The 26,993-nt window shown below is 32.7% G+C and overlaps 1 protein-coding gene across 4 annotated transcripts in view; it reads left to right on the forward strand.

Moving 5' to 3' along the window:
• SI (sucrase-isomaltase) overlaps positions 1–26,993 on the forward strand; it is a 155,231-nt gene that overhangs the window by 101,927 nt on the left and 26,311 nt on the right. For all 4 annotated transcript variants that reach the window (XM_053903663.1, XM_053903664.1, XM_053903666.1 and 1 more), the window contains 13 exons: positions 1,206–1,255; positions 1,998–2,168; positions 4,414–4,569; positions 6,019–6,225; positions 8,141–8,295; positions 9,936–10,104; positions 11,595–11,691; positions 11,803–11,915; positions 12,236–12,361; positions 13,882–14,010; positions 14,745–14,855; positions 16,773–16,835; positions 21,797–21,913. In XM_053903663.1, coding sequence (XP_053759638.1) covers positions 1,206–1,255; positions 1,998–2,168; positions 4,414–4,569; positions 6,019–6,225; positions 8,141–8,295; positions 9,936–10,104; positions 11,595–11,691; positions 11,803–11,915; positions 12,236–12,361; positions 13,882–14,010; positions 14,745–14,855; positions 16,773–16,835; positions 21,797–21,913 — 1,664 coding nt within the window. The remainder of the gene's footprint in view (positions 1–1,205; positions 1,256–1,997; positions 2,169–4,413; positions 4,570–6,018; positions 6,226–8,140; positions 8,296–9,935; positions 10,105–11,594; positions 11,692–11,802; positions 11,916–12,235; positions 12,362–13,881; positions 14,011–14,744; positions 14,856–16,772; positions 16,836–21,796; positions 21,914–26,993) is intronic.

The following is a 26,993-nucleotide window of genomic DNA, read 5'->3' on the forward strand; positions in this document are numbered from 1 at the left end:
ATATCTGTATTGGTAGGATGTGGAGCTTGGTTTTAAGGCTATTCTTTTTTCTCAAATTATATAAATATACTCAAATATATTTCTTTCTACTCATGAAAATGTATGTTGATAATTTACTTTCATATAAGAGATGGTTAAATATGGATATGTGATTTGGTCATCTAATATGGTATCTATATAGGTATGTGCTTCGAAAGTTAAAATCAGAATTTTCTAAATAATCAACTCGTAAATAAACGTGAAAACCGTGAAATGACCTTCAGTTTATGATTTTTATCTCATTAATTATGATAAATTTTAGGTAAATTAATGTTATTGAAAAAATATTATATATTCTTGAATTCCTTTGACTTTTTTCACTTTATTTCTTTCAAATTATTTTAGCCATAATCTTCAGTTTCTCTGTTAAATAAAAATATTAATAAAAAGTTGTATCACATATATAGATAGTATAGAAAATCATTGTCTTGGGGTGCCTGGGTGGCTCAGTTGGTTGAGCATCCGACTCTGGCTCAGGTCATGATCTCAGGGTTTGTGAGTTCAACCCCACATCAGGCTCACTGCTGTCAGCATGGAGCCCTTTTTGGATCCTATGTCCGCCACCCCCACCCCCGGCCTTTCCCCTGCTTGTGCTCTCTCTCGCTCTCTCTCACTCTCTCTCTCAAAAATAAATGAAACAAAAAAAAATTTTAAAAAATAAAATCATTGTCTTGTTCCATTTTCTTCATTAAAGTTTAGTTCAGTCTTTAACATGTCTCCAGATTCACTTTATTTCCTCAAATAAAGAAAAAAGTTTAAGATACAGAATAAAATTATGGTGTGCCATGTCTTCCAAAGTAAGCTGAATGTTACATGGTTTATTTTACTAGCAATAGATAAAATATCGTTCAAAATAATGAATTTATTTTATGTACATTTTACTGTAAATTTTTCTTTCTGTTAATTTCCATAAATATCTTAGCCATCTTTGAAAAATTAAATGAGGCACATATGTATTCATTACATTTACTTACTTTAATAATAAACTACCAAGATTATTTTGTATAGAGGTGATTAAAAACCTTAATATGAAAAGATAATCTGTTTAATTTGCTTCATTAATAAACCATTTTTTTTAATTTCTTAATTGTTATACTGTAAAAATAGAGAATTTAACAATAGAGAATTACATTTTGATCTGATATCTTTATTTTTTCCCATTTCAGATACCATACAAAATGGCAGATACATTTTATATACATTTTCAGTTTCTAATGTAAGTATTTTCCTTGGATACACAGCTAAACATGTATCTTGTTAATGTCTGGGTTAGGCCTTTATCATGGAATTTTTTTTGAAAAGATGTTTACATTTACCTCCGAATTTCAATAGAAATAAATGAAATACATTGTTAAATTTTTAAATTTAAATCATTAAACTATAAATACATTTTTACCTTAAATTTTAGTATTTATATGTAATGTGATGATGAAATTGATGCACAAGAAATCTTCAGACATCTTAAAGTTCTATGTCTGGTTTAAGCAACATGACCTAGAAAAATAATGTCAACATATTTGAAAAGGTTTTAATATACCAGTCACAGCAATAATTGTCATGGATTTTGAGTGAAGGTGAAAAATCTATGTACAAAGCTAAAATTTGAATATTTAATAGCAATTCTGTTTTAGATGTTGGTTTTCTTCTTACATTCTTTGTGGCTAAAGCTGTTATTCTTCATCAACATTACACCTAGAATGAGAAGAGACATATATTAATTGCATCATGGCTAATTTAGGTTATGTCTGAAAATAAATTTTATAGCATGTGTACAAAAAATGAAAAGAGTTATTAATGAGTGTATTTATATCTGCTACGTGGATGTGGAGAACTGAAGGGAATGGAGGGATAGAAGATTTGTTCTTTTTCTGTTTCACACTTGTATACTTGTATTGTTATTTCAGGTTTGTATGCAGTGAACTTCTACTTAATTTACACTATTATATACTTCTTTTCAGAACAAATTAGATATGATATGCACACATTCATCATACCAGGAAGGAAACACATTAGCATTTGAGACTATTAAAATCCTTGGGTTGATAGATCCTGTTATACAAGTCACAGTGGTGGAAGATAATCAGCCAATGAAAGCTCACTACAATTTTACTTATACAGCTTCCAACCAGGTAAATTAAATGTTTAAAAATATTTGAGCTGTTACATATTCTCACCTTTAACATAACTTAGCCATTCAGTCTCTTGGTTTTGTGATTTTTTTTTTCTTCACAACATTACTTTCTTTCCCTTTTGCTACCAATATTCCATTTTAGATCATTCTAATTTATATTTAGATATCAACATTAAAGGGGCTCTTTGCTCTACTTCTCTTTATTTCACTGTATCTTGGATATCACTTACGTATACTTTCATAATATTTTTTCACGCCATTTTCCTACCCTGAACTCTAACTTTCTAATCTGTTGCATACAGTAAAGGTTCTAAATGTTTTAGCTTTGCATTTAATACTCTTTAAGGTATTGATTTATCTATAATAAATCACTCTCTATGCTTCTTCTTTCATGAATCTTCACTGTCCTTGATATATCTTGTAGCTTTTTCATCAAATTTTTGTTTACACTCTCCCCTTTAGGTGCAGTTGTAATTTTTGTCTGTCTTAAGATATATACTAGAGGGACACTAGCCTGGCTCAGTCAGTGGAGCATGTGACTCTGGATTTTGGAGTTGTAAGTTCGAGCCCCACATTGGATGTACATCTTAAGATGTATTCTAGACAGAGAAAGGGAGTCATAGGATGGGCTAAAATTCTAGCCCTGTAATCTTTGCATTTAAGCATATCAAATTAATCCCTTTTTATCACAGCTTCCTCATCTGTAAAATGTAGTATTTGAATCATAATGTTGCTTTGGGTAATCAAGTACTGCATTTAAAATGTAGGCCATAATAACTTAAAACATCAAAGTGATTTTATTGCTATTTGTTTTTCCACCATTCATATAAATCTTAAATTATTGGTAATATCAGCATAAATTCTAAATTATTTGAGATAAAGAACATTTTCTTAGAGTAATTTTTTTCCTACTCTGGCCCAGAATTTCTCACTTGGCAATTTTCATAAAAATATGTACTTGTTAATTATTTTTATTTAGTAAATATACTATAATTTATATATCCCTAAAACCATAAAAATTAATTAATATAAATTAAATAATACAAGGCTATTGAGAACTTTAGGACTCTAGCAAAGATTATCAAAACTCATTTTATTTGGGGGCACCTGAGTGGCTCAGTCAGTTAAGCGTCTGACTTTGGCTCAGGTCATGATCTCCCGGTTTGTCGGTTCAAGTCCCTGTCAGACTCTGTGCTGACAGCTCATATCCTGGAGCCTGCTTCTGATTCTGTGTCTCCTCTCTCTCTGCCCCTCCCCTGCTCATGCTCTGTCTCTCAAACATAAATAAACTTAAAAAATTTTTTTAATAATTTTATGTTTTTTGCGATCTCAGTTTATATCTGTGTCTATATTTATGCTTATGTAAGATTTGCACGGACTTAATAGATACACCTTCCTAATTCTGCTGTACTTAGATTGATCTTTATGTGAATTTTCATTCATGCATGTAGAGTTATGAGGGTAAGTTGATATCATAAAGTAAGCTATGCAGATGGAAGTCTGGGATAAATTTTTCCAATATTATTCTCAAGGTATACAGACAATAAAAAAATAACTTGCAATATCCTAACAATAGAAACAATTATGTATTATTATATGTATGTATGTATGTAATTATTCTCTTTTTTTTTCTTTTTTGCATCATGTCATGTTATGTCCCATCTAACTCATCCATCAAATATGTAAGCAGTTACTCAAATTAGAGACAGAATTGAAGAAATAAATATTTCCCTCCTCTGACTCTGGGAGCCTCCATATCAACCTAAGTGGTTAACTTTTCCCACCCTTTTTCTTTCTTGAAGGAACTAACATTTATTTCATACCTAGTAATCCCCAGGAATTGTATTAGATGCTTTAAATTACATTTGCCATTCAGTTTGTATAGCAATCCCTTTAGTAGGGTCCATCATCCCCATTTTACAAAGGGAGGAAATTGAGGATAATACAGGATAGACAATTTTCCCCAAGACTCATAAGCCTTAAATGGCAGAATTGAGAATTGAATTCATTTAGCAATAATGCTTTTCATTAGTATTCTACCTCATAGTTCCTATTTTAAGTTTTCTAGCCCTTTCAATAGCACGACATGTTTTCTCCTTCTTTTCTTTTCCTTAAGGATTCTATTAAAAATATGAATGATTTAATTTAAAGAATTGCTGTGGTTGCTACATTTTATAAATGTTAAGTATTTTTAAATTGCCCAGTGCTCACAAATATTCTTTAATGTTTCTTTGTCTTCAAAGAGTCTCTTAATTTATAGTCTCAAGTTTAACCTGGGAAGAAACTTTACCGTTCAATGGAGTCAAAAATTCTCAGAAAATGAAAGGTTTACTTGTTATCCAGATGCAGACATTGCAACTAGAGAAAAGTGTGAAGAACGTGGCTGTTTATGGGAAACGGTACTAAGAATTTTAATTATGATTCATAACATGGCTTTTACATAAACATCTCAATGTAAACACTATGTATTATAATCTTAATTCTACAGCATATGAACTAAATTCATCTAGAGAGGCATTTGGAATTTGAAATTAGGACTTCTTATAGGCAATTTATTTTAATCTTAATTCTCCAAAGACATACTTTAGTAAATACTAGACTAAATGAATGTGTAAGTTGCTTTCCAGGCACTTTGGATAGTGTGCCTTGCTTTACTTAATAAAGTATGCCCATTTTACTTAATAAAATAGTACTCTATTTCTTGAACTCTTCTTAAGTGTTGGCTGTGGCTGACCAGCTTAATTGACTAAGATATTATGCCAGTAGGAGACAGGCTTTCAAAAGCATTGTCTCAAGTTATTAAAACTTCTCAAATTATTGGGTTGGTTGTAGCAGTTCCACTAGGGGTAATTTCTAGCCAGTTGTTTTGGTCATCCATTCAACCGAATGATGATTTGGTTAAACAAGACATGATTTATTTGTCTTTTACAAAAAAAGAGTCCCAGTCCTAATATACTGGCCTCCCAAGGTCATCAGTGTCTCATATTTATCATTTATTTTTTTATCCTCAAGACTGTATTATGTCTTCCGCCATCATGTATGCATTCCAGGGCCAAAGGAGGGAGGGCTAAGGATATCTTATTTTAATCAGCATATTCCCTTTTCTTTTAAGAGGGTCTTGGGGGTCATATACAATTTCCTCAAAAGAGATAGGGATGCAGATGGGCATGTTGCTTCTCCCAGATGTATAATAATATAATTAATAAGAAAGATGGGAGAATGGACTATTGTAAGGTAACTAGCCCATCATGCCACAATTTATCATTGTTTTTCTTAGGTCCTAGCTTCCACCCCTATATAACAGTAGTAGCTTTGATCTTTGGCCACAGTCCCTATTCAAATACTGGTCAGTATGTAATTGACCTGTACAAGGACCAGTCATGAAATATGGGATGGTACAGTTTCATTATAAGTAAAAGAAAAAAACCTTTAAGAACAGACCTTTCTGAGGGTTGTTGTAGAGCCATCTTACATACAAAAGACAATAGTCAATATGAAGATTGAGAACAAGCATGGAATAAAAATTTATGAGTAATATACTTAATTTTGCAAAGATCACAGAATCATTTTATTTTCTGTTGAAAAGCTATGACATTTGATCCTTTTCCTCTACTGGGTCTATCTTTAGAGTCAAAATATTAATTATTCTATTTATCATTTAGTATATAGTATTTATTTGGGTCGCATAATAGATATTTTCTGCTGTGATTACAATTTAATTTTAGCATTAAATAATAAAATTTACAAATTATGCATCAGGTGATTAAACATATCTACCTTATTGTTTTGAAGAGTCTAATATTATAATGCTTATGATTTCTGGCAATTAACCTGTATTGTGTTTTTAGCCTACCTTTAGATCCCAAGCACCTAGCTGTTACTTTCCTAGACAACACAACCCTTATTTAGTCAGTACAACTCAATATTCATCAATGGGTATAACAGCTGACCTCCAGGTGAATACTGCAAGTGCTCGAATAAAGCTACCTTCTGAACCCATCCCAACACTTCGTGTGGAAGTGAAATATCACAAAAATGATATGCTGCAGTTTAAGGTATGTTTGATATAAACTATCCCAATGCAAGACTCATCTCTTAAGACAAGATATTCTAAATAGATGGATACTTGCATTTTTAATGTAATATTAAGGACTATTAATTGAGTTGTAGATGTTTTGATTTTATAAAAACAATTTCTTTTCCAATACAGCTTCTTATTTTTGCAAATTTGTGAATAATTAAACAAGTAGTGGTGATTTAAAAATTTCAAATTCTTGCTAAATACATATGTTACTTAGAATCAGATTATGACGATAGTCCCATTGGGATAAATAAAAACAGAAAAAAAAGAAACAAAACGGGATATTTACTATTTCCATTATTTTTAAACAGTGACCTGAATTTTCTGACCAATACAGTAAGACATTTAAAAAAAAAGTCTTTCAACAGGTACACTTAGCAGTTTTTTTTTTTTAATTGAAGTACAGCTGACACACAATGTTACATTTGTTTCAGGTGTATAAGATAGTGATTTGACAAATGCATACATTATGCTATGTTCACCATGAGTATAGCTACCATCTGTCACCATAGAACTTTATTACAGTACCATTGACTATGTTCCCTATGCTGCGCCTTTCATCCCTGTGATGTATTCATTCCGTAGCTGGAAGCCTGTATCTCCCACTCCTCTTCACCCACTTGCCCATGTCCCCATCCCTTCCCCTCTGGCAACTATCGGTTTGTTCTCATTATTTTTTGCTTAAGAGCGCCAAAGGAATCCATTAAGAAAACTATTAAAAATGACAAGAAAATCAAAAAGACTAGATGTAAAATAATATCTCCAAAAAATGTTTTGGTGTATTCTGTTATTCACCATTTAGAAATTGAAATAAAGGCAAGTCCCAATGGCAAAATTGAATGAGAAAAACAATTAAAAAAAAACACAAAGAATATATCAAAAATCATAGGAGTAAATTGACTTTATAAGAAAAAAACGTAAAAAGTATTGAGGTATTAAATAAATACATCAAAAAATAAACAAAAAATCCTAATTAAGACTATTTTTTAAATTAATTTTCTTTAAGTTCATCTGGAAAAATAAACATATAATAATGGCAATAGTTAAAACTCAAAAAAAGAGGAGATGATATAGAATTTGCAGAATTAAAACAGTATGAATTCGGAGCACCTGGGTGGCTCAGTTGGTTAAGTTTCTGACTCTTGATTTCATTTCAGGTCATGATCTCATGGTTTGTGATTTCAAACCCCATATTGGGCTCTGCGCTGACAGCATGGAGCCTGCTTGGGATTCTGTCTTCCTCTCTCTCTGCCCCACCCCTGCTTGCTCCCTATTTTTCTTTCAAACTTTAAAAAAATAAATGAATGAAATAAAAAATAAATGATTTTATTTTAACATAAAATAATATTAGAGTACACATTTTGGTTAGAATATTAATTAGCACACTAATTCTGGAAAACAGATATCAAAGACCTTACAAATTTTAGTAAAGTCTGTCTGATCTAACACTATCACTTCTAAGAAATCTACTGAGGAAATAAAGACATGAGTAAACAAACTACCATTACCATTCATTGCCCAAACATGTGACCAAAAACATTGAAACAAATTCTGTGTCTAACCATGAAGTGGTAAATAATTTTGTGTAACCATATAAGAAAATATTTAACTCTAAAAATTTGTTTTTGAAGATTTCTCATAGTATGAAAAATGAATTATAAAACATTAAAAAATGATAAAATGCAATTCATAATTTGATCCCATTACATATATATATGTGTATATAGATTTCTGTATAGATATATGGGTCATGGATGCAGAATTAAGAATTATATAAATAAGAATTCTAATATCTTGTTTCAGCAATTATTTAAGTTATATAATGATTATTTGCATGGTATTTCAGCAATATGAGCAAAACATTTATTTTCATTATTTCTCTGCAATAGATTTATGATCCCCAAAATAAGAGATATGAAGTTCCAGTACCTTTAAACATTCCAGCCATGCCAACAAGTACTTATGAAAATAGACTTTATGATGCTGAAATCAAGGAAAATCCTTTTGGCATCCAGATTCGAAGGAGAAGCACAGGAAGAGTTATGTAAGTGATTGAATTATTTGACATGAGGAATATTTTGATTGTAGAATGGAGGGGGTAAGATTATTTTCACTGTGCTAGAGTAATATCACATTAAAAAATAGTTTCAGTTCTATTAAGTCACTTGCCCTGTTTCAATATCAAAAAACATTTTTTTAATGTTTATTTGGGGAAGGGGCAGAGAGAGAAAGGGAGACAGAGGATCCGAAGTGGGCTCCCACTGACAGCAGGGAGCCTGATGCTGGGCTCAGACTCCTGAACCATGAGATCATGACCTGAGCTGAAGTCAAAGTTGGATGCTTAACCCACTGAGTCACTCAGGCACCTGTTTTAACATTTTAAAACTAAATAATTATCACACTCGTGGGACTATCATTAAGATTTGGAAAATTTCATCTACATTTTGCATATGATTGATTTAATTATTATCACACTCATTCAACTAATCAGGTTGGAAACCAAAACCAAGGCTCCTCTTGGAAAGTATGAATGTTGTAAAATAAGTTAGGTGGAAATGTGTTATGTAAATATTTAATTAGAAATTAATTGAAATTGAAGTTTATTAGTTCTGGAATCTGACAGAGTTAATACTATCTCTGCCAGGTATTGATGAAAAGAAATTATGATACATACATCTCTCTATATTTATGAATAAATTATTTATGAATGAGTAATTATATGAATTAACAAGTTTATGTAAAAAACATTTTACTTTAGTAAAAATAAGAGGTTTGTAGACAAACCATAGTATACTAAAAGACAGTTTATGTAATTTTAGCCTGCCTGTCATTTTTTAGAAGATGTTGTCAGGAATTGTCAGGATGGATACAGATAATGAAGAAAAGTATGTCTGTACTGTTTTAAAAATTCTGTTGGTATGATAATATTTTTGTTTCAAAGGATAAGTGAAGTCATTTTGTAAAAAATTTCTGGTACAATGGCATTATTTGTTTTTATTTGGGAAACATTATTTTTAGTAAATACTTTTCCAAAATCATTAATATAGAAATTTAAATATGTCTCAAATTCTTTATAATTCTTATGTTTCTTTTTCCTGCCAACTTTTATCTCTTCCACCTTTATGCTTTTACAAATGACTAGAAAGATGATACATTCTCTTTGATACATTTCTTTTTAAACAATAATTTTTATAAATACAAAATGAAATTTTTCATCGTATTTGTATTTTGGATTTGTATTTTGGAGAAATTACGGAGAGCTTGGAATTAAAATACCCATCATGCCTTATAGTTTATTTTGATTTTGATTTCATTTTATTCTATATGTAGCAAAAATTTACAGAGGACTTTCAGTTTCTAGGACATATATTACTTCTGGGTCATATATTATTTATAACTTTATATTAATTTTATTTTAAAAAGAATTTATATCTAAAGATAAATGTATAATCATATTTTTCTTACAGTTTATTTTATTAATAATGCTGAAAAAATGAAACCTATGTTAGATATTTTTTAACCTAGTCAAAAGAAAAATGTATTGCGATAATTATTTTCATATTTGAGTACAATAAGGTATATAGAGAAAAATATTATTTGTTTTCATATCACATAAGAGTTACCATTATTATTTTTGATACTATTTTTGATATATTTATTGGATTTGAATTGTTTTCTTTTCAGTTGGGATTCTCACCTGCCTGGATTTGCTTTTAATAACCAGTTTATTCAAATATCTACTCGCCTGCCATCAGAATATATATATGGTTTTGGGGAAGTGGAACACAGAGCATTTAAGAGAGACCTGAACTGGCATACTTGGGGAATGTTCACAAGAGACCAACCCCCTGGTGTAGGTACCAGTATTTGACTACTCCATGAAGCAACTAAGACCATGGTTAGGACAGCCACTTCTCTGTAGGCCTAGACTCAGCATTAAAGTTATAACAAGGGGGCTGGAGATCTCTAGACCTGCTATAGAGATTTAAAATAAACAGACAAACAAGCCACAATCAAGTACAGGTGAAAGCACAGGATTGGATAGATACCATCACTGATTACAGTGAAAAGGGAGATTGTGACCCCATTCTTTACCTTCTTAATTGCATAGAAAGAATATTCAAACTCAGAATCCCCTGCCAGGTCTACTTTTACCCTAGCTTTTAGAAATAACTGACTAGGGTTCTCCTAGAATTTATTTATTTATTTATTTTTTTACTGCTTTGATATTGATTTAATGGTAACTTTTTACTTAATGATACCCAGCTATAGTTGTGTATGTTAGGGGGCCATACTACTAGTTACATCTTTAGAAAATGCTTTTATATGCTCATGTCACTTTTTGCTATGTTTTGTCTTATTAATGGAATACATTTCATGAATATTTCATGCATTGCACAATTAATATTAACTATAATTATTCTAAGCATATCATAAAAAACAATTTTAATAAAAATACTAGCTCATTTCTATTTTTCACGTATGATGTGAATCTAAAGCATGTATTCAATATGAGATTATAAATGTGTATACTATTGCAACTACTTTTTATTGTTAGGTGCTCAAACAATTTTTATTTGTATCATAATAGTTCAAGCTTAAGTTATGAAGGCTGTTTTTAATTTATATTGATTTGAAAGAATATGTTTTACAAAATATATTTCTTTAAAAACTATTCAACATTAGTATTGACATTAATAAGTTAATATAATCTTGATTCTCAATATATGAATTTACTTTCACATGCTAATTAATTAGTGGGATACATATGGGTCAAAGATGTCAGCTTGAATAGGGATCATCAACTTAAAAGTTTTGTGAGTTTTGATAAGTCATTTTATAACCCTGAGTATAGATTTTTTATTCAGGAAAGACCTAGGTAAAAATTAAAGTAAATGTTGTATACACTATTACATAAACAAGATATTATCATTTAAAATACTATCATATAATATTATATAAACTTAGATATCTTGTAATCATTTCTTAGAAATTTTATTTTTGAAAAAGAAGTGCCAATTTATAAATAAATTAAGACATATGACCTGTGGAAAGAAACCCAACTACACCAATACCAATTTTTTATATCAATTAATGTATTTGTGCATGTTACAAATTTATATATTCATTTGCATGCTCTGAAGCAGTACAGGTTTGAATAGTAAAGCAATTATTTTTCTAAAGGAGATATATTTATTTTAGTACGTATAGTTTTGTGTACAAAAAGGAACCTTTAAATTCTTATAAGCTCAATCTTATAATGAATTTAAATATTACCTTGACAAAATTCATATGCTATTGCTATTTAAGCACTATATATTATGTTTATTTTTCTTATTTTAGTATAAACTTAATTCCTATGGATTTCATCCATATTACATGGCTCTGGAAGATGAAGGCTATGCTCATGGAGTTCTCTTACTTAACAGCAATGGAATGGGTAAAACAATCATTTGTTGAATTTCTTACATTTTATGTGATTCTCTAATAATCTAATTAACATATATATATCCACACTTATATTTATGTAATTATATTTTTTGATTTTCAGATGTTACTTTTCAGCCAACTCCTGCTCTAACTTACCGCATAATTGGAGGAATCTTGGATTTCTATATGTTTTTGGGTCCAACTCCGGAAGTTGCAACAAAGCAATACCATGAAGTATGATTGTACATTTTTTTTAATGTTTATTTATTTTTGAGAGAGAGACAGATTGTGAGTGGGGAGAGGCAGAGAGAGAGAGGGAGACACCAAATCTGAAGCAAGCTCCAGGCTCTGAGCTGTCAGAACAGAGCTCTGTGCAGGGCTTGAACCCACGAACTGTCAGATCATGACCTGAGCGGAAGTTGGACACTTAACCAACTGAGCCATCCAGGCGCCCCAGTATGATTGTACATTTTGTAAAAACCACAAAGTTTTCTCTGTAATATATTGTAACTCTCTTAGTTCACAAATAACGTTGTTGTTTTTTTTCCCCAAAGGTAATTGGCCGACCAGTCATGCCACCTTACTGGGCTTTGGGATTTCAATTATGTCGTTATGGGTACAGAAATACTTCAGAGGTTCAGCAAGTATATAACGATATGGTGGCCGCTCAGATCCCTTATGTATGTATATCAGTTTTTACAATAATGTTAAATGTGTCATCTATAAAAGCAAACTGAAATAAATATGTATACTTTAAAATTATTTTAAGCATTTGGCAATAATAAATGCTTAGTTTTTCATAGTACCTAAAGAATTGGTCATGAGATTTTTATAAAATGTTTTTATTAGATTGATGAAGGAAAAGGGATAATAACATTCCTCCCCGCCCCCTTCTTTCTAGTTCCATGATTGTGAGTTGTACTAAACAAGTGACTGTGCACTTGGTTTTCTCTAATAAACTTTGGGTGCCATAAGTAATCAGGTGTATTCCCCATATTTTCTTTATATGAGAATAAGAGTTCACAGAAACCTACTTCATCAACTGATGTGACAAATTACAGAGAAGAAAGTGGAGATAAAACTGAGTGATTTTTGCCCTGCAATAGGTGATAGTTGTAATGTTGGAACTTAGAATTTGAACACTTGCAAAATATCCTCTTCCCTCAATATTCAGGAAACTAAATATTACTGAGTATCTAGAAATAATAGTCCCTGTGATTTTATTTTTTAGCAAGATTAAGGAATCCTAGGGGGTCCTTCTGGGAGCACTTCAACAGTGACATCTAGAATACTTGGTATATAAGAACTTAATCTAAGAAAAATGAAAAAAGTCTCATTATAAGACATTATGCAGTAGAATCAAGTATATGGCTTCTGAATACATTATTATGAGGAAATTTAATGTATAGGTAGATGATATAAAAATATGCACATGGAAATTTTTTTATAAAAAGGGAGCTTTTCCATTATTTTGTGTACTATATCAGCCATACTTTTTATAACACCTAGAAGAAGAAATTGAATTAATGACTAGTAACAGAAAATAATTGACAAATTTGTTATTTTAGGTCTAAAGTGAAGATATCACGATAGAATCCAAGCATTTATTAGTTTAAACATGTTTGTACATATGTATTTGCAAGCAGTGTTTTGTTTATTTATGCTTGGGCTATAATTCTAAAAATGATTTTGATAGGTAATAAAAGAATCCTATAATTCACGGATTTAATAAATAATTATTTCTTCTCCTTTGGCAATATTAAAATTATTTGAAATTATCCCCTATTTGCTTTATGCTTCCAGAAAGAGAACAATGCTTTTTTCTGTATATAATGCACAAAATTCCAAATTGCCACTTAACATAATTTCATAGCCTCATAAATCTTTTACTCTTGTGTCTATTTTCTTTGAAAATTACATAACTAAGGATATGGACCTGAAAGACTCTTTAGAAATCAAAGTTGTTAAATGAATTGTTAACAAAACAGAACATTTATATGAACTTATTCATGGAATATTTTGCACCTTTAATACAGTAGTTTTATTTGTTGAACATTGTGTTACTTGATTAATTCTCTTTAGTATTACATGAAAAGGCATTTAAACTTTCATATTGGTATTAGTTTTATAACTATGATAGAAAGTGATGCATTGATTCCTGTGATTCTTACTTCACTACCACTATCTTCATATGTTTTAGGATGTTCAATACACAGACATTGATTACATGGAAAGACAACTAGACTTTACAATTGATGAAAACTTCCGTGATCTTCCTGAGTTTGTTGACAAAATAAGACAGGAGGGAATGAGATACATTATTATCCTGGTTAGTTTATATTTTATATTTTATCTGGGTCTTATTATCTTGCTATTATTAAGATTTTTCTTCTAGAATGATGTTGTGGGGGGTGTTTCAAAATAGAAAGACAATTACTTTAAACTCTACTCCCACATCTAATATTTTCTTCCTTTAACACTTTTATTTACATGGGCTGCTACCAGGCTATCTTCACATTTTGGTATATCCTTAGAGATCTAAGACTGAATCTGGAAGTCAAAGGCAAGCTGTCTTCTAATAATCATTGAAGCTACAAACTGGCCTCAATTTATAGAAGCTATCACAAAGTTATGATGGATTTTCTATTTCTATACAATTCTAAAATCATTCTCTGGGATTGCTTCTTATGCTTGTCATGTTTAAAAATTTGGCTTCAAGTTAGTGATTCAGTGGGGAGAATATTTTATCAATATCTTACAGGAAGCAAGCTAGGCAGCCAGTAAACCCACTGGGAGGAATAAAAACAAAACAAAAAATGCTAGTAATATTTCTTGAAATCATAGCCAATACATTTTCAAAAGTCCTTAAAGTTTCCTTCTAAGGAATTTAGAGGACAGTCTAGCTGGAACACTGCAGTTTATACTGTCAGTCTGTTTGTCAGTCTATGTGAGAGCACAGTAAATGATAACGTAATCATGGAAAATTATGTCTCATAACAGTGACCCAAGTGGCTGTACTTATATTCCAGAGTTACCTGGTTTTGTATTTCATTTTAATATTAGGATCCAGCCATCTCGGGAAATGAAACAAAGCCTTACCCTGCATTTGACAGAGGACAGGAGAAAGATGTTTTTGTCAAATGGCCTAACACCAATGATATTTGTTGGGCAAAGGTATGGAATTGATATCTTGAAATAAAATAAGTATAAAACTGTTATTTCATTGAAAATTTCTATTGAGTAGAAAAAAACTGTTAAAGACTTATTCAGAAGGAGAGATATATAATACAGAAATGTAATGATTTAGTAGCTAATAATTAAAGTAATATGTACTCTAAGTTTGACCCAAATTATTAGAAACAGAGAGAATTTATATTGCTCATATATCTAAATACTATTTGTTTCCTCTTTATATTGTCTTTTATTGCATTTCTTAGAATGTCTTGTGTTTTATTATAAAATTATTAAGAAGATGGTTGTTCATTATTCTACACTGCAAGTCATTTAAATGTTTGTACTTCTTTCATTAATAAAAGAGGCAATGTTTTTAAAAGCTATACTTATATTCCTGACTTGACTAAGGAATATAATTTACTGTATTTCACTTAAGCAATAATATTCAGACCTGGGTATATTAATATATTATAGAAAAATCCTGATTTGACTTATATATAAAAGAGTAAACAAAAATCCATTCATCATAACTAAAATGAAAAAGAAAAATACAAACAAAATTCCATAATATGGGACATAATGAAATGCAGTATGGAATTCTTTTCTCTCTTGGACCAAAAATATCACATTAGTGAAAGAAGTGCTGAAATTCCAACATGGCCTGTAGATTTCTAGGTTTTGATAATTGTACAGAGGTTATAAATATGTTAACATTTGGAGAAACAAAGTAAGGATATAGAAAAACTCTAGGTATAACTTTTGCAGCTTTTCTGTAAGTCTGAAAATATTTCAAAATAATGAGATAAAATAGAAAAATCCTACGATAAACTTAATGAGAAGTCATAACATTTTAAGAAACATACGAGTATAGCAGATTAGCCATAGAAAAGGGTTTTTTCCTTCCTACCTTCTTCTCAGTTTATATGTCTATACATTTTCTCAGATTCCTATCTTCTGTTCCATTCCTTAAAAGAACTACTCACTATCAGTAACTAATCCCTTGTAGGTAATTAGTCCTTGGGGATTATCTATATTTTTTTAAAATGAAACTTTCTGAAAGAGAAAGAGAGCTTTCAGTATGATTAAATTTGGACTCTGTTTTGTGTGTTTGTGGTTGGGGTAGAGGAAGACATTGGTAGATGGTGAAGCAGGGATGGGGTAAGGGTTTGGAAGGGGAGAGAGAGACGAGGATATAGTACTAACTGTGAAAACTAAGAAGATACTTGCCTCAACATGGCATTATCCATTAGTTCTTCAATTCCTTTTAAATAAAAATATATTTATATGTAACAGTGGAATAATTGTAGAAACAGTTTTAATATACATTAAATAATTTAGTATGTGCCTTTATATTATTTCTTGACTAGAACCTTTGGTTATATGCATTGTTTTTATTTAAAAAAATGTTTAATGTTTATTTTTGAGAGAGAGTGAGGGAGACAGAGTGTGAGGGGGGAGGGGCAAAGAGTGAGGGGGAGACACAGAATCTGAAGCAGGCTCCAGGCTCTGAGCTGTCAGCACAGATTCTGACATGGGATTCAAACCCATGAACTGTGAGATCCTGACCTGAGCCAAAGTCGGATGCTTAACCTGCTGAGCCACCCAGGTGTCCCCCTTTTTTAAATGTTTTTTTTTGATGTTTCATATGCATTGTTTTTAAAACCACTACCTTTTACAAAGGTTGGTATTCTTTTTCCTATTTGCCATATTAAAGAGGAAATTAATATAGCAGTTAGGAATAGTTTGCAAATGTTACATCTCCAAAACATAAACTGAAAAAACAATTAAAGGAATTACTGAATTGGGGAACTTGAGTATACAATATGCCTCCAGAACTCTATTATAATTTATTTACAGCATGGTCATACCATACTGAATTTATTTTGAACTATTTTCCCATTTCTTCCTTCTCTGTAGGTTTGGCCAGATTTGCCCAATGTAACAATAGACGAAAATCTAACTGAAGATGAAGCTGTTAATGTAAGTTTTACAATGGTTGAGTACATAAGTAAAAGCACTTGGATTTAATGATCAATTTGACCAATAATTCAATTTGAGTATTTTCTTTAAAAAAGAAGATTGATTGTTTTTAAATTCTCTATACAAGACCATATTTAAATCATATGATAGTTCTATTTTTAATTTTTTGAGGAATCTCCATACTGTATTCCTTAGTGCCTGTACCACTTTACATTCCTACCAATAGTGCGCAAGGATTCCAGTTTCTCCATATCCTTTCCCAAACTTGTTGTCTTTGTTTTTTGAATAATAGCCATCCTAACAGGTGTGAGGTGATATCTCATTATAGCTTTTACATTTCCTTGAGGATAAGTGAATTTGAGCATCTTTCCATCTACATGTTGGCCATTTGCATGTGTTCTTTAGAGGATTGTGTTTTCAAGCCTTTGCCCATTTTTTAAGAAGTTGCTTGGGTTACTTTTTTTTCTTTTCCTTTTTCTTTTCTTTTTTTTTTCCTATTGAGTCATAGGATTTCTTATATACTTTGGAGATTCACACTTTATCTGATATATAGCATTTAAATATTTTCTCTCATTCTGAACGTTGCCTTTCACTTTGTTGCTCCTTTGCTGTGCAAAAACTTTTTGGTTTGATGTATTCATGTGTTTACTTTTGCTTTTGTTGCCTGTATTTTTGACATCATATCCATAATATCTTTGCTATGGCCAATGTCATGAAACTTTTTCCCTTTGTTTTCTGCTAGAAGTTTCTCAGTTTCATGTGTTACATTTAAGTCCTTACTCCATTTTGTGCTGATTTTATAAGATAAGGGTCCAATTTCATTCTTTTGCGTATGTGTATATCCAGTTTTCCCAGCACCATTTGTTGAAGAGACTGTCCTTTCTTCACACTTTTGGCATTCTTGTCAGTGATCAGTTTATTATATATGTATGGATTGATTTCTATACTCTATTCTGTGCCATTAGCCCATGTGTCTGTCTATCGTGCTGGTATCATTCTATTTTAATTACTGTGGGTTTGGAGTATATTTTGAAATCAGGAAATGTGATGCCTCCAGTTTTGTTCTACTTTATCAAGATTATTTTGGCTATTCAGGGTATTTGTATTTCCAAATGAATTGTAGAATTTTTTTTTCTATTTCTATGGAAGATGTCATTGATATTTTGATATAGATTGCATTGAATCTATAGATTGCTTTGGGTAGTACAGACATTTTCACAATATTAATTCTTCCAATCCATGAACATGGGATTTATTTCTGTTTGTTTGTGTCTTCTTCAATATCTTTCACCAATGTGTTGTAGTTTTCAATGCACAAGTGTTCCACCTCCTTCGTTAATTTTATTCCTAAGTATTTTATTAGTTTTATTGTTGTTGTAAATTGGATTATTTTCCCAATTATCTTTTCTGATAGTTCATTGTTAGTGTATACAATGCAACTGATTTTTCCATGTTTATTTTACATCTGGCAACTTTATTTGTTTATTAGTTCTAGCTGTGTGCGTGTGTGTATGTGTGTGTGTGCGCACACCTGTGTGAAAAACTCAGGTCTTTTTGAATGAGCATGATATTAGCTGGGTATGTTTAATATATGATCTTTATTATGTTGAGATATTTTATTCTATTCTTAGTTTTTTTAGAGTTTTTATCATGAAAGGGTGTTGAATTTTGCCAACTTTTTCTGCATTGTTTGTTCATGTGATTTTTTTACCCTCTTTGTGTTAATGTGGTATACCACATTAATTGATTTTCATGTATTGAACTATCCTTACATAACTGGGATAAATTCCACTTTTTCAGGGTGTATCACTTTTTAAAATATACTGCTGCATATAGTTCTCTAGTATTTTATTAAGGATGTTTGCATCTGTATTCATGAGGGGTATTATTGTGTAGTTTTTCTTTTTATTGTGGCATATTTGACTTTTTTATGAGGCTATGTGGACCTTTTAAAATGAATTTGGAAGTATTCTCTCCACTTCAGTTTTTTGGGGATAAATTTGGAAGGATTGGCATTAATTCTTCCTTAAATGTTTGGTCCACTTCTCTAGTGTAGTCATTTGGTCCTGTACTCCTTTTTTTAGGAGGTTTTTTTTACTACTGATTCAATCTCCTTATAGGTAATTGGTCTTTTCAGATTTCTGTTTCATCATGATTCAGTTTTACTAGGTTGTAGGATTCTAGGAATTTATCCAATTTTTTCTATGTTATCCTGTTTGTTGCTGTGTTTCTATAGTATCAGTTATAATGTTTATCTTCCATATCTGATTTTACTTATTTGACTTTTCTCTCTTTTTTTTCTTAGTCTAGGTAACAGTTTGTCAATTTTTTTTTTTTTTTTTTTTAATTTTTTTTTTCAACGTTTTTTATTTTTTTATGTTTGGGACAGAGAGAGACAGAGCATGAACGGGGGAGGGGCAGAGAGAGAGGGAGACACAGAATCGGAAACAGGCTCCAGGCTCCGAGCCATCAGCCCAGAGCCTGATGCGGGGCTCGAACTCACGGACCGCGAGATCGTGACCTGGCTGAAGTCGGACGCTTAACCGACTGCGCCACCCAGGCGCCCCCAGTTTGTCAATTTTGTATGTGCTGTCTACATGTAGTTTAGATTTAAGGACACACATAGGCTGAAAGTGAAGGGATATGAAAAAAGATACTCTATATAAATGGCAACCAAAAGAGAACAAGGGTGGCTATACTTATATCAGAAAAAAATAGACTTTAAGTCAAAAACTGTCACGGGATACCAAAAAGACAGTATTAGTTATAACAGGTTCAATTCATCAAGAAGATAGACAATTATAAATATATATGCACCCAACATCAGAGCAGATGACTATGTAAACCAACATTGACAGAACTGAAGGAAAAGTACACAGTAATACAATAATAGTAGGAGACTTTAATACTTCTCCTTCAATAATGGATAGAACAAGCAGACAGAAAATCAACAAAGAAACAGTGAGCTTAAACAACACTATATATAGACCATATGGACTTAACAGACACTTACGGAACCTTCTACCCAACTGTAGCAGAACATTCTATCCAGTAGCACATAGAATGTTGGCCAGGATATATCCCATGTTAAATTGCAAAACAAATCTTAACAAATTTAAAACTGTTGAAATCATAACAAGTTTGATTTTTGGCCACAGTGAAATGAAACTAAAATCAATATCAAAAGGAAAATTAGAAAATTCACAAATGTGTGCAAATTGAACAACACACTTCTGAATAATGAGTGGGTCAAAGAAGAAATCAAAAGAGAAATTAGAAAATATTTTGAGACAAACAAAAATGAATATCCAACACACTAAAACTTATGGGATGCAGCAAAAATAGTACTAAGAGAGATGTTTATAATGATAAACACCAACATTATAAAAGAAGGATATCAAATAAATAACCTAACTTTATACCTCCAGGAACTATGAAGAGAACAAATTAAGCCTAAAACTAGCAGAAGAAAAGAAATAATAAAAAATTAGAGCAGAAATAAATGAAATAAACCATATCAAGGCAACAGGAAAAAATCAGTGACACTAAGAGCAGTCAATATTTTAGGTAGGCTAAATTATAATCATTAAGTCATACAAGTTCATGTGTGAAAAATTAGAGGAGGATTCTTACTTTAAAACTTACCAGATTATTTCTAGAGTTGAGCCAAAGAATTACTAAACAATATTCTTGAGGAAAAAAATCAGAGTCTCAATTGCAGGTATTACCTTGGGTAATATTAGCAACAGTGGATAGGAAGGCATGGCTTCTATATATAGATTTGGGGGGTGGGAATCCCTTCAATTTACAATGGTTTATGTATAATCACTGGCATAATCTAACACAAAAAAGTACAGAGAATCTTGGATCACATATAACCAATGAAATTTCTGGATGTAATTAATGATTTGCATTAAAAGAATGAAAGCAGCCACCTAAAAGAATAAAGCAAACAGAAAAATGAATAAATTGCGGAAAGAGCAAAATAGATCTTAAACAAAACATGACATTAATTTCTTACTTATTTTTCATTATACTCTAGGGACCTAACATAAAAAATATTTGTTGACTATAAACCTACTGAGCCTTCTTTCCTTATGAGTAAAAGTAATTATTGATCATAATGATATAATGAATTTCCCTTCAGTCCTAAAAGTATCTATGATATATATGTGTGTTTTATAAATCCCTATATTCCCTACCCTTTGCATTTTCTCTATGCACAGTGCCATCCCATGCCCTATGCATAGAGAAGACTATCCTGGCAGTTACTACATACTATTAAAGTGTGGCAGGAAAGCATGCAGGTGATGCCATGTTTTTCAGGCAATTGGTTTACTTGCAGAAGGTCAGTCCTCAGCTAGCACAGACTTTGACCTTGGAATTTATATGGGTAGGCTGACAAGTAGGGAATGTTCTTGGTAGGGAAAGGAGTAAATCACCTCTTTTCTGGTTAGGTGGGAACGATTAGATGTGAGAGAGAAAGACAAACAGTTGGGGTAGTGAAGCTATATATTACTGGTCCTAGAAGGACAGAAATCTGGGTAAACAAAATTTTATCAGATAAACGGGCTAAACAAAAGCCTTTTTCTTACCTATCATGCTCCAAAAAAGTAAATATGCAGTATAGGGCTCTAAGGACACAAAGGAAAAAAAAATTTCCTAAAACTGTAAGAAGCACTGAAAATATATTTCTATGTTGTGAACTTTTTTTTTGACAGTTCATAAGGACCCCAGTGCTATTCCCTTCTCACTCCATGTATCTCTCTCTCTCACTTTTACTCTTTGTTGTTGGGGTGGTAGAGGGAAATAATATATGTTAATGTAATTAAAGTTAGGATCAGGTTGCCTTCATTATCATTTGTGCACAACTTGTGAATCGGACAGATAAATGTTGGACTTAGACACTCATGGTCTCTCTTTTGACTTCCTACATATAGGCCTGAATTTTGTTTTTACAGGTTTCCAGAGCTCATGTAGCTTTTCCAGATTTTTTCAGGAATTCCACAGCAGAGTGGTGGGCAAAGGAAATTATAGATTTCTACAATAACCAGATGAAGTTTGATGGCTTGTGGATTGTAAGTAAACTTTGAGCAATTTATATTTTAAGCTGTTATTGTTTTAATTTATTGTGTAGTGATTCAACAAAATTATTACTCAATTCTAATAACATCAGCAAAGCATTTTTTTATAAAAATCAGCCCATTCAGCCTGGGTGACTCAGTTGGTTAAGTGTCTGACTCTTGATTTTGACTCAAGGCATTATCTCACAGTTTGTGAATTCGAGCCCTGGGCCATGCTCTGTGCTGACAGCATGGAGTCTTCTTGGGATTCTCTCTTCCCTTCTGTCTCTGCCTTTCCTCTATGCTCTCTGTCTCTCCCTCTGTCTCTTTCTCTCTCCCTCCCTCTCTCTCAAAAATAAATAAACAAATAAACATTAAAAAAATAAAACTTTGGGCACCTGGGTGGCTCTGTTAGTTAAATGTCTGACTCTTGGTTTCAGTTCAGGTCACGATCTTAGTTTGTGAGTTCAAGCCCCACATCAGGCTCCATGCTAATTGCATGGAGCCTCCTTGGGATTCTCTCTCTCCTTCTCTGCCCATCCATTGCTCGTGTTCTCTCTCTCTCTCTCTCTCTCTCTCTCTCTCTTTTTCAAGTAAAAAAATTAGCCCACTCATTTTTCCATAGAAAAGAAAATCCTTTCCATATGTAAAGGACAGTTAAAATACAGTGTTAACAGTTACTTTATGTATATAGATGCTATTTCCTGAACATTTTTACTTACACCAATGAATCAAATAAACTCTTTCTAACTATTCACAAATGTTTATAAACACTTATTTTATTTTTATTCAGTGTAGTAATAAATCTCACACAACTGTCCGTCTTTGGTACAAAAAATCATAATCTCTTACAAATTTAGCAAAAATTATCTTTCAAACAATCTGCTAATTTTAGGTGTAAATTTAAAATGTTGAGGGGCGCCTGCGTGGCTCAGTTGGTTAAGCGTCCGGCTTCGGCTCAGGTCATGATCTCACAGTCCGTGAGTTCGAGCCCCGCGTCGGGCTCTGTGCTGACAGCGCAGAGCCTGGAGCCTGCTTCAGATTCTGTGTCTCCCTCTCTCTCTTCCCCTCCCCTGCTCATGCTCTGCCTCTCTCTGTCTCAAAAATAAATAAAAAAAACATTAAAAAAAATTAAAAAAAAATAAAATGTTGATAGTAAGAGAGGAGGGAGGTAAGATGGAGTGGTAGGAGGATCCTAGACTTGCCTCATACCTTGAACACAGCTAGATAAATATCAAACCATTCTGAATACCCAAGAAATCAATCTGAGGACTGACAGAGCAAACTGCACAAGTGGAGGTAGAGAAGCGGCCACATTATGGAAAGTAAGAGTTGCAAAGTCGTGGTTAGGGAGAGAAATGGATTATAGGTGTGGTGGAGAGGAGAGATTCCTGGTCATGGAGAAAGGCAAGAGAGAGAAGAGTGCACAGGGAATTGCACCAGGAAAACACTTCCCCTAAACCATTGACTAGAAAATGAGAGGGGCTAATTTTTATGAGTTTTTGCAACCAGTGGGGCTCAACGATTGGAACTCTTGAGGTCCATGGCGTGGCTGGGATAGACCCCTGAGGGCCTTGCCCTACTCCTGGAGAGAAGGCAGGTAGATAAGATGGTGTGATCTGAGAATTGCCTAAAATGCACTGGGAAAGACTGTTCCCTTTTTTATGAAGCACATTTGAGAAAGATGGCATTACTTATCTGGGAATAAAAGAACTGGTGGGCACTGTTTCTTTCTCCCACTCCTTAACATAGATTCAGACACCTTCTGAGGGCAACTGACCTGGATGCTAGCTGTTTAGTATGCTTTGTTCTAAATCCCATGATCCTACACTCTGGTGTGACTGCCCTTCTGGGTCAAACCTGCATTAACCCCAGCATGGCGAGACCCTCCCCCTGAAGACCAGAACAGGTCCACACCACACCAGATCCCTAAAGTTTTAAAACTCAGCTGGTGTGGCTGGAATAGAGCCCCAAATGCACTACACTTCTCCAGGCAGGCAATCAACCAGACACAGACAGTGTGAAAAGAGCAACTGAAATATTCCTGGAATGCATGAGGGGAAATTATTTGCCCTTTTGAGAGGGCTTCCCTGACAGCAGCAAGCATGAACTCCCCTCTTCAAGGACAAAGTAGCTGGTGGCACCATTTCTCTACCTTTCCCCTCAAAATGAATTAACTTCAATATGCAGCACAGTGCCAACAGTGGCAGACTATACCCCTTACACCAAATTCCACCCCCTCTACACTCTAATGATACTGCTTTCCTAGGGCAAGTGCACCTAAGAACCAGTGCTTCAGGGCCCTCCTCAAGAAGACCAACACAAACCCCCACACGTATCATGTATCCTAGCCACTGAGTTCTGCAAATCTTCAGTTCTAGTGGAAATAGCATAAGGTTTCTTCTAACAAGCATATCAGAACACAGCTAATTAAAACTCACCATACTCTGGTCAAGGTCCAAACACTCCCCACTGCAGGCAAGAACTCTGCAGAGGGTTGACCTGAGGGATAGAGCAGCCATAACACAGCAGCAGAGGGCTACCAGAACACACTGGAGACACTTCAGGAAGTTCCAGGACCTGGACATTGTATAATCTCTTCTTCATAAAGCCATTACTCTCAGGAGCAAGAAATATAACAGGCTGTCCTACAAAGAAGAGAACAGAGATTTATGCAAAACGCCAAGATGAAGGATCCATCCCAAAAGAAAGAACAAGAAAAAGACACAGCCAGGGATCTAAGCAAAACAGATATAAGTAATATGCCTGATCCAGAATTTGAAGCAACAATCATAAGTTGGGCTTGAGCATAGAAGACATCAGGGGTGCCCTCCCACAGAAATAACAGAGTTTAACATTAATCAGGCTGACATGAATAATACAATAAACAAGATTCAAAACCAACTGCATATAATGACTAAAAGGAAGAAACAGAGGAATGAATAAGTGATATAGATGATAGAATTATAGGAAAATAATGAAGCTGAACAAAAGAGGAAAAGAAAAATCTTGGATCATAAAAGTAAACTTAGGGAACTCAGTGACTCCATTAATCACATACCCTATAATAAATTTGTATTACAGGAATCTCAGAAGAAGGAGAGAGAGAAAAGGGGCACATTTATTTGAGACAGTATAGCTGATCTGGGGAAGGAAAAAGACTTATAAATTGAGGAGGCACAGAGAATTCCCATCAAAATCAACAAAAGCTGGCCAACTTCAGACACAATGTATTTAAATTTACAAAATATAGAGATAAGAAAAAAAAATACTAAAAGCAGCAAGACAAAAGAAGTCCCTAACTTAAAGGGAAGACAAATAAGGTTAGCAGATATCTCCACAGAAAATAGGCAGGTCAGAAGAGATTGGCATGATATATTTACTATACATAATGAAAAAAAATATGCAACCAAGAATATTCTATCCAGCAAGGCTATCATACAGAATAGAAGGAAAGAGAGAGTTTCCCAGGGAAAAACAAAAACTAAAGGAGTTGGTGACCACTAAACAAGCCCTTAAAGAAATATTAAAGGATACTGAATGGGAAAGAAAGACCAAAAGCACAAAGACTAAAGAGGAACAGAGAAATCTCCAGAAACAACAACTTTACAGGTAATGCAATGGCACTAAATTCATGTCTATCAATAATCACTCTGAATATAAATGGACTAACTACTCCAATGAAAAGACATAGGGTATCAGAATGGATACAAAACCAAGACCCATCTATATTGCTGCCTACAAGAGATTAATTTTAGACCTAAAAACACCTGAAGATTGAAAGCGAAGGGATGGAGAACCATCTAACATACTAATGGATGTCAAAAGAAAGCCAGAGTAACCATACTTATATTAGACAAACTAGATTTTAAAACAAAGACTGTAACAAGAGATGAAGAAGGGCACCATATCATAATAAAGTGGTCTATCCATCAAGAAAATCTAACAATTTTAAATATTTATGCCCCCATCTTGAAGTATCCTAATATATAAATCAATTAATAACAAACATGAGGAAACTCATTAATAACAATACAGTAATAGTAGGGGACTTTAATACCCCACTAACAACAATGGGAACAATGGCTTTTAATGACACACTGGACCAGATGAACTTAACAGATACATTCAGAACTTTTCATCCTAAATCAGCAAAATACACATTCTTTTTGAGTATCCATGGAACATTCTCCAGAATAGATCACATAGTAGGTTACAAATCAGGCCTCAACGAGTACAAAATGATCGAGATTGTACCATGCATAATTTTAGACCACAACGCTAAGAAACCTGAAGTTAACCACAAGAAAAAATTTGGAAAGACCACAAGTACATGGAGGGTAAAGACCATCCAACTAAATAACGAATGGGTCAACCAGGAAGTTAAATAAGAAATTTTTAAAAAACATGGAAACAAATGAAAATGAAAACATGACAGTCCAAAACCTTTGGGGTGCAGCAAAAATGGTCATAAGAAGGAAGAATATAGCAATAAATGCCTACCTCAAGAAGCAAGAAAAATCATAAAAATGGCCTAACCTTACACCTAAAGGAACTAGAAAAAGAAGAACAAATGAAGCCTAAGGCCAGCAGAAGAAAAATAATAAAGACTAGAGCAGAAATAATATGCAAAACACCTCTATCACTGTACATAAAACTCCATCTAATTGAACATAGTGGGGAAAAGATTGAGAGAGAAGAAAACAATGAAACATACTCTTAACTATGAGAACAAACGGAGAGTTGTTGAAGAGGAGTTTGGCTAGGGGATAGGTGATAGGTGATGGGTTATAGGAAGGGCACTGTTTGTGATGAGCACTGGGTGTCATATGTAAGTCATGAATCACTAAATTCTATACTTGAAACATGAATGAATGAATGAATGAATGAATGAATGAATAAATAAATAAATAAATAAATAAATAAAAGTTTTCTGTATGTATAAACTATACTCTGTGGTTTTAAAGCCACAAACCATTGTTTTGTTTTGTTTTGTTTTGTTTTGTTTGTTTTGTTTTTCAAAAGCAATTGACAGAAGGCACTGGGGCAGGAGAGGAGAGGACGTGGGAGAATATACACTACTATAATTTTATGT

Source organism: Panthera pardus, unplaced genomic scaffold (genome assembly GCF_024362965.1).
Source record: "Panthera pardus isolate Hobbes unplaced genomic scaffold, ASM2436296v1 HiC_scaffold_16, whole genome shotgun sequence".
Classification (NCBI taxonomy): domain Eukaryota; kingdom Metazoa; phylum Chordata; class Mammalia; order Carnivora; family Felidae; genus Panthera; species Panthera pardus.